Raw genomic sequence first — 15,786 nt, forward strand, 5'->3', positions numbered from 1 at the left:
ACTATGTCTTGTATCGTATGTCATCGTACTGAACACAACTTCATGACGATCATTCCCAACGACATGTAACATACCATGGGATATATAGTCATCCCTGTGTCAGTCTGAAATCTTTTCATTTCTGGCACAAAATGTTAATATGCTTGATAAATAAACATTCACCACCTACTATTAAAGTGTTTACAATTCTTAAAGTGTATATCACAAATACCAATAATATTAGAAAGAAAATACTGTTAGCAAACAGGACAATACTAGTTGTTCACTCTGAACCTTTCTTTATTGCATCCTAATTGCTTATATCGACGCTCTTGCTGTTGATCACTGGATTATCTGGTCTAGACTTAATTATGTACAGACCACCGCTGTGTAGCTGGAATATTGCTAAGTGTTACGTAAAAATATACTCACTCAGTATACAGAGCCTAAGTAAAGATTTTTTTCCAATTTCAAGAAAAAGAATGTTTTTTTTATCATTATAAGTAGGGTGCTTGGACTTCAGAGGATATCCTGTCAAACTGTACGGAACAGGTTGAAAGTGACTGGTCTGAGAGCCAGGAACCCGACGTCTGGGTCGTGCTACGTCGGCACCATCGTGCTCTACGTCGTCATTATCTAAACGAAAAGACATTACCTTCTTCTAAACTGTTGTGAACGTTTATGCACTAAAGTCTATTTGTGGACGAGTTATAATGTTTGAAAATACATGTTCGCAACGGAATTCTCGTCTATGCGTTTCTTTTTCGGTTAGTATATTAGACTAGCAATAGCCGAATCTAGTTAGAGTTTTATAAAAGATAGAACCTTTCTTTTCAATTCTGCTACTTCAATCGACTGGAAACAAATGGGAAATAACTCTCATTTACTCGTTTCCAGTGCCCTGGAGTGTCCAAAATCCCAGTTCAAACAGGATGTCATATATTTTTGTTCCATTTTAATGTTTATTATATACTATGTTGTGCACTTGAGTGGTTTGTTTCGCAAGATTTTATACCGTTTTCTGGACTTATTTTCAAAATTTGAAAGATGCCATTTTACATATGTTTTGCCTTCTAAAGCCAGTTAGCATCAAAATGCAAAGGAGGACTTCCCACATATTATTTACATAACTATTTAACTATTGTAAATGATATTAACACAAAACCATTTCTGTACCACTTTTTGAGGGATTTTTTCAAGTAACCTTACTTGTAGTGAACAATAAAAAAAAGAAAAAAAAGGAACAAATAAACAAAAAACAACAACCAAGCGAAAACAACAAACACACCCCTAAAAAAACAAAAACAAAACAAAAACAAAAACAAAACAAAACAAAAAAACCAAACTTTACTTGAAGTGTAATCCCAAAATATAACATATGCTACAGATGTACGGGAATTACCAATGTTTTGCGAATGCAAATCGATGGAAGGGAGATAACTCCACATATGTTTTCTATCCAATACCCGTGCTTGAAACGGTTCAAAATTATCATTGTGATGTTTGATAACATATAGCCGTTGTTCACTGGTCCCTCTGTGTCAATGCTTTGATGTAATTTGTGTGGACTTTGAAGATTTTGTGTCATCACAAGAAATCATCCGTCTCGAGAAATATTCAAGAATTACCTCTGTCAAAATGACAAAATAAATGAGCAAGTATACTTTTTATTACTTTTTCACCAGAACATGAATCACACAGTTCGTAGCGATAATTGCGCCAGAAGAGGCTGGAGGGAGCACAGTCTCCTGTGCAGTTGTGTTGCAAACGTCTGACGCATCCTCAGTCTGATCTTCTGTTCCATTCAATATTGAGCTGATTGCCTCCTTTTGATCCTCCGAGGTTCGTTTATAGGTCCTCACACCTGAAAACAGAATGTTTGATTCGTAAACATTGTGCATATTTGTGACGTGCAAAAACTTTATTGTGTTCACAACAGTGAGTGAGGGAGTTGAACTTTACCGCAGCTTTCAAGAGTGTTTCACTCCTATCGCACCTGTTATTATTGTTGGAGGGAGAAAGACTGGACCGCCAATGTGGTTTGTGATGGGGTGAAACCTGCAAGCATCGCCAGGAACTAGTGAACCATAGGTGAACCATACTATGAATTCTTTCACTTTAGGGGACCGTTCGTAATTTATGGCTGGGGTGGTGGTGGTGGTGGTGTGTGTGTGTAGTTGGTTGTTGGTGTGGTGGTGTGTGTGGTGGTGTGTGTGGAGGTGTGATGATGATTTTAAGGGAGGGGGTAACCCATTTTGTTCTGAGGTAGGGGACCATCAGTTTTGCACACATGTACTGGGTGGGGGCATTGACAACCAGGGTGGGGGTCACTTACTTTAAAAATTTATTGGGGGGCGTCATTCACATGGTACATGCAACTCCATTAAAATCGCCCCTCCCCCTAGCTATAAATTATGAACGGTCCCTAGAAAGGTTACTTTTTTTCACGATGGCGTAAAATGGAAAACGAATCGACTTGTAAAACCAACACCGTCAGAAACCCTTCTGGACCTACTAAGGACATCATTGAATAGTGTTTCCAGTTTCCGTTGTTTTTATGTACATGTTATAACCGCCTTCATGTCTTATTTTCAGATTTCTGGTTTAATTTTAGAAGTTAGATTCACCCTCAACACTGCGGTGTCCCGTTCGCTCCATAATCAGTTGTTCAGGTATTCCTTTCTCATACAGCTTCGTTGCTGTAGTGACCCTTGAAGAATGGTTTGTCATATGACCGGTTATACCTTCTTTACGACAAAGTTCGGGAACCACTTTCTGCAATGTGTTGTGGCCAATCGGTTGACGACTGTACCAGCATGTATCTGTAGGGTGTTGTAGTGGCGTCAGGTAGAACATATCATCCCTTCCATCTGTGGGACACAGACTCATGTACTTCTTGTACAGCATTACGTGACACCGTTCTTTACATTCACTTGCGTGGTGTGTTACCCCTTTAGGAGTTATCTTGCGATGTTTAAGTCCACCTTGACAGGTCTTTGAAATATCTTCTTTGTACTTCAGATATGCTCGCTTTCCGGTAGGTTCACACAAGGTAATCTGAGATGACTTGTAACGAAGGCTTCTGTGTTCAGATCCACTTCTCAGGGAGAAATCTTTACCATTTAGATACACCATAGTATTTACAAGAACTCTGGCGTTGTGACCGCCAAGAAGTTTTAGTTTCCACAGTTGGTGCTCTTCATCGTCCCTAATAGGCTCGGTTTGTTTCTGCTTTTGTCCCAATCCAGTATTAGTAATTCTCTTAAGTTCACCATCAAACACTTGCCTGAATTCCTCGAATTCTGGAGAGTTGAGCATGTCCAGATCTCGCTTAGAGGTAAGTCGAATGTGAGACTGAAGTCCCATAACAAGAGATACAAGTGAAGACGGCGGGTACATCTCTCCATTTTTCTTTCTTACTTCCAGTACAAATCTACTCAACCAGAATGTTAGTTCTTCCGTACCCATACTATCCAGAGTTTTCGTAATTTTCTCCTCGTTGAGTCTGTTGTTATATCGCTATATTGCCCACGTGTTATAAGTGTTCATGGCCCATTTGTTTCTACGACGGGTCTTCACGGGTACAGCAGTGCGGGTTCGGTCTTCTATGTCACTTTTAGACGAAATAAACTTGAACCGCATGTCCACGCCGCTGTTTGCAGAATCACCATGATTGTCGTCGCTGATATCAGAATAATGAGGGAAATCAGTGTTGTGTAGCTTCTCAGGTCCAAGGACAGCAGTGAGGACCTCTATTTGCTGACTTGCGGCAACTATTTCTTCGTCTGACTGTTAACATCGTGACTTCAAATGACATGGCACGTGTTCATGCAGCGTCAAAACTCTACAGTTCTGCGTTTGGTCAATCGAAAAGTCACAGTTTGTTCATGGACGTTCGCGAACATCCCATGTTTAAAATGGATACTCGCGGCGAGGCATCAGCAACCGTGCACCCCTGTCCACATGCACTTTCCCGTGGGACGATCCCACTTTATTTGGAGGGGTGTTTTGAGATTTGAGACTAAGTGAGACCTTACCGCCTTTTTCGCAACAATATTGTATTTGTTTACATAATTTTAGATTCATTTAGGTAACTTAACACAATCCTTCATTTTACCTGCGTGTATTTTAACAAAATAATCCTCCCTTTTCCGCTGCGTGTATGGCAAATAGCAACCTCCCCCTCGCTGCCGCTCGCGTGTTCATTTCTATATCAACCTCAGGCGAGGTTGCTATTTACTACTTACTGCATGTTAACGTATCTTACTGCATGTTAACATATTTGATGTAACTTTATATTATTCAAGTGTTTCTTAGATCATGTTTATAAAACATTTTCATTTATCGCTGAGTGTTATTGTGGCTATGTTGTGATCATCTCTCCATATATTAAACGGTGATGAATGCAGCTTTTGACAATTTGGAGAAATTCTGTTCCACGTAGAAGTGTGACGATACAGAAAGTTCACGATACGATACATATCGCAATATCTTGGAATGATACAGTATGATTCGATGCACATCACGATATGCTATCTTTTGTTGTTTTCTTTAAAGACGTATATTTTGATGTCAAGTAACAGTGTAAATTTTGAAATAACCATCAATTTCCAGTGAAAATTAGCCATTTTAAGGTCAGCGATACATTTCACGATACGAAAAAAGTATTGTCCCATAAAGTATCACGATGATCGATACTACGATATATCGTCACAACTCTAGTTCCACGTATCTGATGTTAACGTGTTGAATGATGATCTCCTTGCCTCATGTTTTAGTGCTAAGAGTTAAATATGTCTATATTTTCCAGTCACATTACAATGTTAATGTTTGTTAGAGATAATATTGTGTTAAGGTACTGTCCGATAATGAATCTTCAAGTTGACTTTGTTGCTTTAAAGTGATATCCAACAGTTAGATATGTCCACGAGATACGTCAAACAGGCATCTTCTGTCTCAGTGGCGGAGGTGTTTAGATGACAACACTAATTATTGTTTCATATTAAAATGTTAAAGGTTGTTTGAGTTGATGATGCTGTGGTAAAGTGATATCAGACATTGGATGTTTGAGATGTTACAGTTGTGTTAAAGTGATATTAAAGAAAACTATGTGAGATGTCTATCAGATAAGTTACACATGCATATTGTCTCTCAGTGTCGTTTATGAAATGGATATCTATTCTCCTAATATTTATTTTGTTTCAAACAGCTGTGTTATCTGAATTAAACATGCTTGAAACAATTTTTAAAAATACAATAGTACAATACAATGAAAATGAAACGTATATCAGATACGTTAACTTTTGAATCAATCTGCTATTTTTATATTCCTCGAAGTCGCTCCTTAGAAGCAGTAATTTTATTTAGTTCACCATTAACTATCTTTACATCAATATCGCACTTCATGGGACAGTTAAGTGGTGATGCAATCGACAAATGCCTAACATAAAATTTCAAACGGTCTGCAATTTTATGTCTTGTTCATGTTTACCGTATGTCACGTAATCAACAAATGATCAAAATATGATCAATAACACATTTACAGACTCACCACCATTGCTTAAAAGAAAATATTGTTTACATATTCAAAGCAATATTCTTTCTTAAGTTATGCACCACCCTGACGCATCTGATGTTCTGATTTGATACAATATTTAAAGCATTGCTTAATATAATTTAAGTCAGATTTCGGTAATCCAGTTATTTTTCCAGATATTTTATGTCTTCTTCTGGACAAACCATATTCTGAATTTTGTGGCAGTACACAATAGAGAGGTCGAGATCAGGCAGTAGTACAATTGCAATGGCACTATGGATGTTCGTCTCTATCGTGTATGCCATTGCAGTTGTTTTACTACTGGATATCTGCCTGTCTGTTGTATCCTGCCATTGACATTGTACCACAACTGGATGTCTGCTAGAACAGCCCTTTATTAACGCATGCTTGAAACTAAAGGCTACTATGCTTGTCAGAAGAGGCGACGTACTGGATCTGGTGGTCAGGCTCGTTGACGTGGTTGACATATGTCATCGGTTCCCAGTTAGGCAGATCGGTACTCATTCTGTTGATCACTGGATTTGTTTGGTGGAGCCAGGATTATTTAGAGACCCCTGCAATACTGCTGAGTGTGGCGTAAAACTGAACTCACTCACTCTATTTTGTACTGCCATTGTAATTTTACTACCATGGGTATCTGCCTCTTCATTGTGTACTTCTGTTGTCATCGTAGAACTGGATAAGGTAATGCACTGCCTGCACTGCCGCTCTGTTGAAATCACTTTGCAGTTATTTGTAACAACTAGTGAATGTTATTTTATAGCTGTTGATTGTATAATGTTACCTTTTTGTTTGTTTGTCTCACAATAAATGAATTTGGCTACATATATCAATATCACGTTCTTGATTAATAATATAGTTTCAACCTGACAGAGGATACCTAGACTATATAATTTTTGTCCTGAAAACGAAACAATAAAAATTCGTATTTTCCTTGCAGATCATGTTGACCAGTTTATTGGTTTCATGGGTTAATGTACAGAGCTATGGATGACATTCAGCTGCGTGTAACCTCTTGATTGACAACAAGATATTATGAGACTTGGGTTACCATAGGTCCACACCCAGTGCAATAAACTGTTAAGGAAATTTAGTATATATATGCATACAGGTGAAGAAAACCGCCGACAGTACAGACGATGAATTCTGCCTGTCGAGCGAGGTGAACAAGACTATGGACTGCATGCCATGTACAGGTCCTGCTGTAAAGGTCCTGCTGTGAAGGTCTGGCTGTGAAGGTCCTGCTGTGAAGGTCCTGCTGTGAAGGTCCTGTTGTGAAGGTCTGGCTGTGGATGTCTGGCTGTAAAGGTCCAGCTGTGAAGGGTCTGGCTGTGAAGGTCTGGCTGTGAAGGTCCTGCTGTGGAGGTGCTGCTGTGAAGGTCCTGCTGTAAAGGTCTGGCTGTGAAGGTCCTGCTGTGAAGGTCCTGCTGTGAAGGGTCTGGCTGTGAAGGTCTGGCGTTGTAAGGTGTTGTAAGGTGGAAAGTACCTGGAGTTTCAAGTGTTGTATGGATGCAAGGTGGCTGGAGTTTTAGGTGTTGCATAGGTGCAAGGTGGCTGGAGTTTCAGGTGTTGTATAGGTGGAAGGTGGATGGAGTTTCAGGTGTTGTATAGGTAGAAGGTGGCTGGAGTTTCAGGTGTTGTATAGGTGGAAGGTGGCTTGAGTTTCAGGTGTTGTATAGGTTTTCCTGACTCAATGAGCAGAATACATACGTCCAGAAACCAGTGCCACCGCAAATGGTCCATGTTTGAGGCCGGTTCCAGCGCTATCTAGAATCATAAAGGGGGCGGACGGGTGGGAGACAGTCCATGTTTGAGGCCGGTTGCATCACTATCCAGAATCATCAAGGGAGTTGGACGGGTGGGAGAACTGGAAGAAACAAGAACAGGGAATTGGTCAGATATAGCATACACACATAAAGCTACTCTTGTCCTGAACAGGAAAGGGAATAAAAGAAGGAGAGAAAGAGTTCTGTTTACCACCGTGTCATTACAATACAACCCGAGTCGGACATAGTTTACGCCATTCAAGCTTTACCACAGCTGTATATGAAGCAAGTGAAAACAGAACGCTATTCACAGATTGTCACCAGTTTAGAATGAGAAATTTATCGTTGTTTAAAAAAATAAAAAGCGTTTAGCAGAAGAAATATATATATTAATACGTGCGTAATTAATTACCTCCAGAAAAAAAAGAGAGAAAACCCCCCAAAAACCTGAAAGGATGTTCTTTTTTTTCTTATAAAATCGAATTTCGTAGCTATAGCCATGAACATTTCAGGTCCCTGGATTGTTGTTATTATCTGACTTTGAGAAGGTTCTTGACTTAGTTGTTAGTAGTTATATTATTAATGTGCATACTTTCCTTAAATTTGGACCATGTTTCCGAAAATGGATTTACATTCTGCTACATGACATAGAATCATGTGTTCTTCTAAATGGTTTCAATATCCCAATAGTAAGAAATATTATTAATTACAAAAAACTTACAAGGATTAAAAGACCCCTGTGAAACAATTCTACGTGGACAGAAAATGTTCCGTTATGAATTCCAGATATTCAGAGACTCTGGCTGGCTCATGATGTTTATATTTGCATATATATTCTACCCATTATTTCAAATAGATTCTGGAGGGAGGTTGTGGGGGCATGGTGTGACTATCTTACAATTTGCTATCAGAACGAGACTCATAGTACAGAGGTCCTAAATCAATATCTATGACACAATAACAATATTTTGATTAGTGGTGGAACGCTCTGTCACAGATATTTGGGAAAAAAGGGAATAAAATTGTTGAGTATTGGAAGAACTGAACTATACATATGATAATGTTATTTTCGTATATAACAAGGTCTTGAAAGATAAATCTTTGAAAACAGACACAAGATGTTTTTCATTTTGAAACATGTGAAAAAGTACTTGGCAGTCCTATATTAATATTTCCAAAATAACTAATAGGAAACATTTTTTATTGACTATGCCAATTCTGGTTTAAAAATAGGAGGAATTTTGGGCAGGGACTTCCAACAAAACGAATGGGAAAACAGTAATTATTAAATTAAATGTTAAACGTTAATTTAAAATGGTTTCTCAGAACATTTTAAGATTAGACACATTGAATCACGTGTGTCTAAATTTTGTAAACAGGTGCCTGAGAGTGTTATATGTGTACATGTATTATATGATTGACTTCACTCAAACAAAGCATGGAAAGAGTTGATTATTAAGGTTGCATCAAGCATACATTGATTTAACATCAGGAAATATCAGTTTTGGTTTCAAGGGGAGAAATAATAACCCGCTTAGTGTCATATGTTTAATGATCAAACACAATATTTGTACTATGAGCAGAAAAAGGAAAACTCAAATTTTAAATGCATCTGCAAAGAAACACAGGGTTAATATCAGCCTTGCAAATTATTACTTTTACAAACAATAATCAGTTCAAATTGTTTGCATTCTTGTGCTCTTTCCACATATTACTTGAGAGTTCAATATTCAATTGTAAACTTGAAAGAGTATTATGTTATGTAAAATGACGTATGCCTTTCAGGTTACCAAATGGAGTAAAGCTTGTACTAGCTGTATTTCATATACAACATGAACAATATTGTGTCTCTAAGCATATCTATGTAGATGAAAACATCTGCTGGAAAATAAAGGTTTGTGTGAAAATGAACTACGCCTTGCATGTTATCAGATACAGTCAAACCTGCATAAGCCGCATTTCATATACAATACGAACAACACTTTATGTCCATGGATGCTTGTGTGCAAGTAAACATCCACGCATACTTATGTACATGTAAACATCTGCTGGGAACTAAAATAAGACAAATAATAAATGGTGACTTAGTCCGCCAATGGACGACCATGTAATTCTTGAAGTCTTCGATTCGGTCAGAGGCTGGGGAGGGGTTCATGGCAGCAATAAAGTGCCTTGAACCCGATCTTGAGGTTGTAAGGCAAGGCTAGCTGGTCTTCCTTATCAACTTATTCACAGCTGGATCCTCCAACTGTGAGACCTTGGTCTTCTCCCTACAAGAAAAGGTGTGCTCTGTCTGTGTTCGAGGAAAGTCTCCGGCAGTTGAACATCACGCCGTACAGGTCTTGACGATGCCACTCCAGTGGGTGCAGGTCTGTCTGAGCTGTAGAGGCTCCTCTCTGTGACATCAGATATTCGACTCTCCGCTCCGAATCCTTTCATTATTTGATGCCACAATCAAGTTTATCCCTCATATTTTTTTTAAAATATGCTTAAGAATTATGGGATGAGGTGGTGTTTGTGAGGTATTCACTTATTTTGTACATATATTGTGTGTGTGCGCGTGCGTGTGCGTGTGCGTGTGCGTGTGCGTGTGTGCGTGTGCGTGTGTGTGTGTGTGTGTGTGTGTGTGTGTGTGTGTGTGTGTGTGTGATATTCACATTGTACATGCTTCTCCCACAAACTGATCATAACCCTCAGCCCTAGATCATGTACGGTCCTATTTCATAGCATTGGAAAAGGACACAGGTACGTGTGCCGTGGAACTTGTTCATTGAGTTACGAATATTCATGTATTTGTTTCGTAGGATAATTCACACGGTATCTATGACGCCGTTGGTTGGCACTTCGACCTTTGATGTCAGACAGGGGTCATATGGTAATCTCTCTTGAGAAGAAAACCTCGGCATGCAGGGGGATAATCCATATCGTCTGATAGAAAGATGATGTTGGCGAGAGGCAGTACATTGTAGTTACACTTTGGGAATGAATGTCGGTAAGAGAAATCAAGAGAAGATTCGGGAGAGGTCATTTTTTGAAAAAAAAGGCGTTAATCGTTGTGTAATACTTACCGGTCTGTTACTGATGTCGTCATCATTTGTACAGGAGGTGACGTCATCGTCTGTACCGTTTGTTGACTCCATGCCGTCACGGTTCACAGAGCAGGTGCTGCTGAAGCCATGGTTAACTCTTCCAGTATTCCCCTTTATCTCGGTTGTCTCATCCACCTGTATCGGGGTAGATCTGGCATCCTCTGCAGCTTGTTGGAAACCACCGTCATCAGGCCTGTTATTGACTTTTGTTGCAAGATTGTATTTACTTTGAGACAATGTGGTTTTCAGGACAAAAATTATATAGTCTAGGTATCCTCTGTCAGGTTGAAACTATATTATTAATCAATGACGTGATACTGATATATGTAGCCAAATTCATTTATTGTGAGACAAACGCACAAAAAGGTAACATTATGCAATCACCAGCTATAAAATAACATTCACTAGTTGTTACAAATAACTGCAAAGTGATTTCAACAGAGCGGCAGTGCAGGCAGTGCATTACCTTATCCAGTTATACGATCACAACGGAAGTACACAATGAAGAGGCAGATACCCATGGTAGTACAATCACAATGGCAGTACACAATAGAGTGAGTGAGTTCAGTTTTACGCCACACTCAGCAGTATTGCAGGGGTCTCTAAATAATCCTGGCTCCACCAAACAAATCCAGTGATCAACAGAATGAGTACCGATCTGCCTAACTGGGAACCGATGACAAATGTCAACCACGTCAACGAGCCTGACCACCAGATCCAGTACGTCGCCTCTTTTGACAAGCATAGTAGCCTTTAGTTTCAAGCATGAGTTAATGAAGGGATATTCTACCCCGGATCTTCTCGTGAGAGTGCACAATAGACAGGCAGGCATCCAGTTGTGGTACAATTTCAATGGCAGGATACAACAGACAGGCAGATATCCAGTTTTGAATATGTAAACAATATTTTCTTTTAAGCAATGGTGGTGAGTCTGTAAATATGTTGTTGATCATATTTTGATCATTTGTTGATTACACAACATGTCTAGGATTGAAAGAGTTCCTGACATACGGTACACACGAAGAAGACACAAACTTTCAGACCATTTGAAATTATATATTAGGCATTTGTCGATTACATCACAGGAAGTGCGATATTGTTGTAAAGAGAGTTAATGGTGGACTAAATAAAATTACTGCTTCTAAGGAGCGACTTCGAGGAATATAAAAATAGCAGATTGATTCAAAAGTTAACGTATCTGATATACGTTTCATTTTCATTGTATTGTACTATTGTATTTTAAAAAATAATTTCAAGCATGTTTAATTCAGATAACACAGTTGTTTGAAACAAAATAAACATTACGAGAATAGATATCCATTTCATAAACGACACTGAGAGACAATATGCACGTGTAACGTATCTGATAGACATCTCTCTTGGTTTTCTTTAATATCACTTTAACACAACAGCAACATCTCAAACATCCAATGTCGGATTTCACTTTAACACAGCATCATCAACTCAAACAACCTTTAACATTGTAATATGAAACAATTAGTGTTGTCAACTAAGTGAGTGAGTGAGTTTAGTTTTAGAGCCGCTTTTAGCAATATTCGAGCAATATCACGGCGGGGGACACCAGAAAGTGGGCTCCACACATTGTACCCATAAGGGGAATCGAACCCTCGTTGTCGGCGTGACGAGCGAAGGCTTTAACAACTAGGCTACCCCACAGCCTTGTTGTCATCTAAACACCTCCGCCACTGAGACAGAAGATGCCTGTTTGATGTATCTGGTGGACATATCTCACTGTTGGATATCACTTTAAAGCAACAAAATCAACTTGAAGATTCATTGTCGGACAGTACCTTAACACAATATTATCTCTAACAACCATTAAGAATGTAATGTGACTGGAAAATATAGCCATATTTAACTCTTAGCTCTAAAACAGAAAGCAAAGAGATCACCATTAAACACGTTAACATCAGATACGTGGAACTAGAGTTGTGACGATATATCGTAGTAACGATCATCGTGATACTTTATGGGACAATACTTTTTCCTATCTTGAAATGTATCGCTGACCTTAAAATAACTAATTTTCACTGGAAATTGATGGTTATTTCAAAATTTACACAGTGACTGTTACTTGACATCAAAATATACATCTTTAAAGAAAATGACAAAAGGTAGCATATCGCGACGTGCATCGAATCATACTGTATGATTCCAAGATGTTGCGATATGTATCGTATCGTGAACTTTCTGTATCGTCATACTTCTACGTGGAACAGAATTTCTCCAAATTGTCAAAAGCTGCATTAATCACCGTTTAATATATGGAGAGATGATCACAACATAGCCACAATAACAGTCATCGATAAATGAAAATGTTTTATAAGCATGATCTAAGACACACTTGAATAACATAAAGTTACATCAAATATGTTAACATGCAGTAAGATACGTCAACATGCAGTAACATACGTTAACATGCAGTAAGGTACGTTAACATGCGGTAAGATACGTTAAGCATTGTTGTTAGAGTTTGTCACTGAAAGGGTTTAGTTGAAGGCTTTCTAAGGCACATTCGATGAAAATACGATTATGAATATATGTAAATATAATTATTTAGCTGGTGCTATAACAGCGTGTTCCCTAGAATACTCACTAGAGAACACACAATATTCCTCCCTATTTTTAGACACACAAAGGCGCCAAGTTCCAATCATGTTCCAAACCGGAAATACACGTAAATGCATGAATACACGAATGATTCTGAGTGGACACAAGATTATCATGTTCATATCGATGTCATCTGAATGAAAATAGCCACACTTGTTTGTGGTTAAAGTATCTGCTGATAACGTATCTGATGACCAATGAATTTATTTTGGGTTAAATACGGTAGAGCTTGCCTACTGCAGCGAAGGTGTTTTGCACGTGAGATTTGTGTTGAAGCCACGTGACGAAGGTGACGTGGTGAGATTGAGCATGAGTTGAGTCATTCGAGGTCTTCGCACAACAAGGCGAGCAGCTTTCTTAAATCTACACTCTGCTATGAATCAGCGTTCGGTTTCACCTTCACAGCATTCGGAGGACTCTGATGCATCCAAGACGAATCAGCAGAAGGAATCCATAGAAGGTTATGAAACTTTTCAATTATTTAAAGATTACATGGATTGCAAACTAAAGACATTTAAACGTGACATTATTGAAGAGAGTGAAGAAAGATCATTCGCAGCGTTCAAAAGGGCTCGTAGAGATTCAGAAATTCCAGGTTTTCGGTTTAAAGGCAACCAACTTCAGTATAAATTTAATGCTGGTTGTTTGGACAAGATTGACACTGCTTTCAGATACATTAAGAGTAGCAGGTATTCTGATTGTGTGGGGATTCTCCAAGATCTTTCCTCAGACATTTCTAGGAGGAATAAGCATATCCGTTTAGCGGATAGGTCACCATCTGGTTGGGCTGTTGTGGCTGAACTAGAGGGAGATGATATTGCCTCTGGATCCGAGGAAGAACGTAGATTCGAGAAAGCGGAGAACAAAGCCCTGCGCAAAAGACGTGCGTCCTCATTCCGGACCAGAGGGAGACCCAACTATGTTGCACCCAGTGCTACTGTGTCTTCTGCTAGCATGGTTGATACTTCTAGGGAAACTACAACAGGTCAGAGCCAGCCATTTCGTTCCATGGTCAAAAGAGGTCCAGCTCCCAACCAACAGTGTTATTTCTGTGGCGGGTTCGGCCACTGGAGGGTCGCCTGTCCAGCGGCAGCCTCACTACGTGCAGCCCAGTCAGCCAGCTCCGATTCAGTCCAGTCCAACCAAGATGCAGTTGTCAAGAAGTAAAGATGTCACTTCAGGTAACCACGTTTCTTTAATAAAGAAGTTATTACTTTAGTCAGATGAATAGTTTGTATCGTTCCTGAGAGTATTCTTAAAAAACTTGTTTTAGGACGAGTTGCTGTGGAAAGTTGCAGTTCCGACGTTCAGACGCCATCAGTCAAGAAAACCAAGACACAACAGAGGGATGTTACTTGTTCTCCAGTTTGTGACATTGATAGTTCTGCAGGCTTAGGAGGTAATGACCTCGCTTCTGAGTTTATTCAGCTAAGGTCTTACGAGTTTGAATCCGAATCTTTGTGTGTTGTGAAAGGTAGTTTAAGGAAACATGTTTCCTTTTGGGTTAAAATTGGAGCTCCTCAGATTTTGATCGATACTATAACAGACGGTTATGTCATTCCTTTCATTGATAGTCCTCCTCCATCTTTTTCTAAAAATAACCAATCCGCTTTGAGGAACGGTACTTTTGTTGTACAGGCTATTCAAGAAACTCTTGTATTGTTGAGCTTGATAGTCCTCCTTTAGTTGTTAATCCTCTTTCAGTAGCCATACAGCGTTCAGGCAAGAAGAGGCTTATCCTTGACCTTAGGTTTGTCAATCAGTTTGTTTACAAAAGAAAGATTGTTTTTGAGGGCTACAAAACAGCCTTGGATTTTGTGCAAAAGACAGGTTTCATGTTTAAGTTTGATTTAAAATCTGGTTATCATCACATCGACATACACTCTAGTCAACAACAGTACTTGGGTTTTGCTTGGAATGCTAATGGCATTATTTGGTACTATTGTTTCACAGTTTTGCCGTTTGGGTTAACATCTGCACCTTACATCTTTACGAAGTGTATTCGTCCACTAGTTACATATTGGCGAAGGCAATCTATTCATATTGTTGTGTATCTTGATGATGGCTTTGGTTATGCTAGATCCAAGGATTTGTGCTCTAGCCATTCGGACATTGTTAGAGACACTCTAGAACAATCAGGTTTTGTTGTTAATATTGAGAAGTCAGTATGGCATCCTGTTACAGAGTTAGAGTGGCTTGGATTCACATGGAATTTAGATTCTAGTGTTCTTTCTATTCCTGTCAAGAAGACAGAAGATATAGTGTCTAGTTTTTCAGCATTCACATCTGTTTTGCCCAGGTTCACAGCAAAGAGTTTGGCTGCTTTAGCAGGTAAAGTCATAGCTCTTACTCCTGTTTTGGGTGATGTTTGTAGACTTTTCACAAGGCATATGTATTCCGAGGTCCAAAAGGCTTCTTCCTGGGATAGATTTCTTAGGTTAAATAATTCTCATTGTGTGTATGAATTGCTGTTTTTGGAGAGACAACCTGCGTAGTCTAAAACCAAGAGCGCTGTCTACGGTTAGTAAACCTATGCTATCGGTGTTTTCAGATGCAAGTGATGTAGGTTGTGGAGGTTATGTTGCGGATTCTGATCACGTGTTTCAATATGTCAGGGACTCTCAAGAGAAACTTTGTAGTTCCACGTGGAGAGAATTGAAGGCCATAGAATTAGTTCTCATTGCGTTTACCAGGGTTCTAATGGGCAAAACTGTAAAGTGGTTCACAGACAGCAAACCATGTTGTCATGTAGCTTCATGTGGTA

At 39.1% G+C, this 15,786-nt stretch overlaps 1 protein-coding gene across 1 annotated transcript; it reads right to left on the reverse strand.

The window, feature by feature from the left end:
- Window positions 1-1,649: 1,649 nt before the first annotated feature.
- On the reverse strand, window positions 1,650-3,345 carry LOC137255542 (transcriptional regulator QRICH1-like). Its single transcript, XM_067792969.1, has 2 exons — window positions 2,724-3,345; window positions 1,650-1,843 (listed from the first exon to the last, which is right to left on the reverse strand). Exons 1-2 carry the CDS (start codon window positions 3,343-3,345, stop codon window positions 1,650-1,652), a joined length of 816 nt encoding a protein of 271 aa, XP_067649070.1.
- Window positions 3,346-15,786: the final 12,441 nt, after the last annotated feature.

Source organism: Haliotis asinina, chromosome 11, assembly GCF_037392515.1.
Source record: "Haliotis asinina isolate JCU_RB_2024 chromosome 11, JCU_Hal_asi_v2, whole genome shotgun sequence".
Classification (NCBI taxonomy): Eukaryota; Metazoa; Mollusca; class Gastropoda; order Lepetellida; family Haliotidae; genus Haliotis; species Haliotis asinina.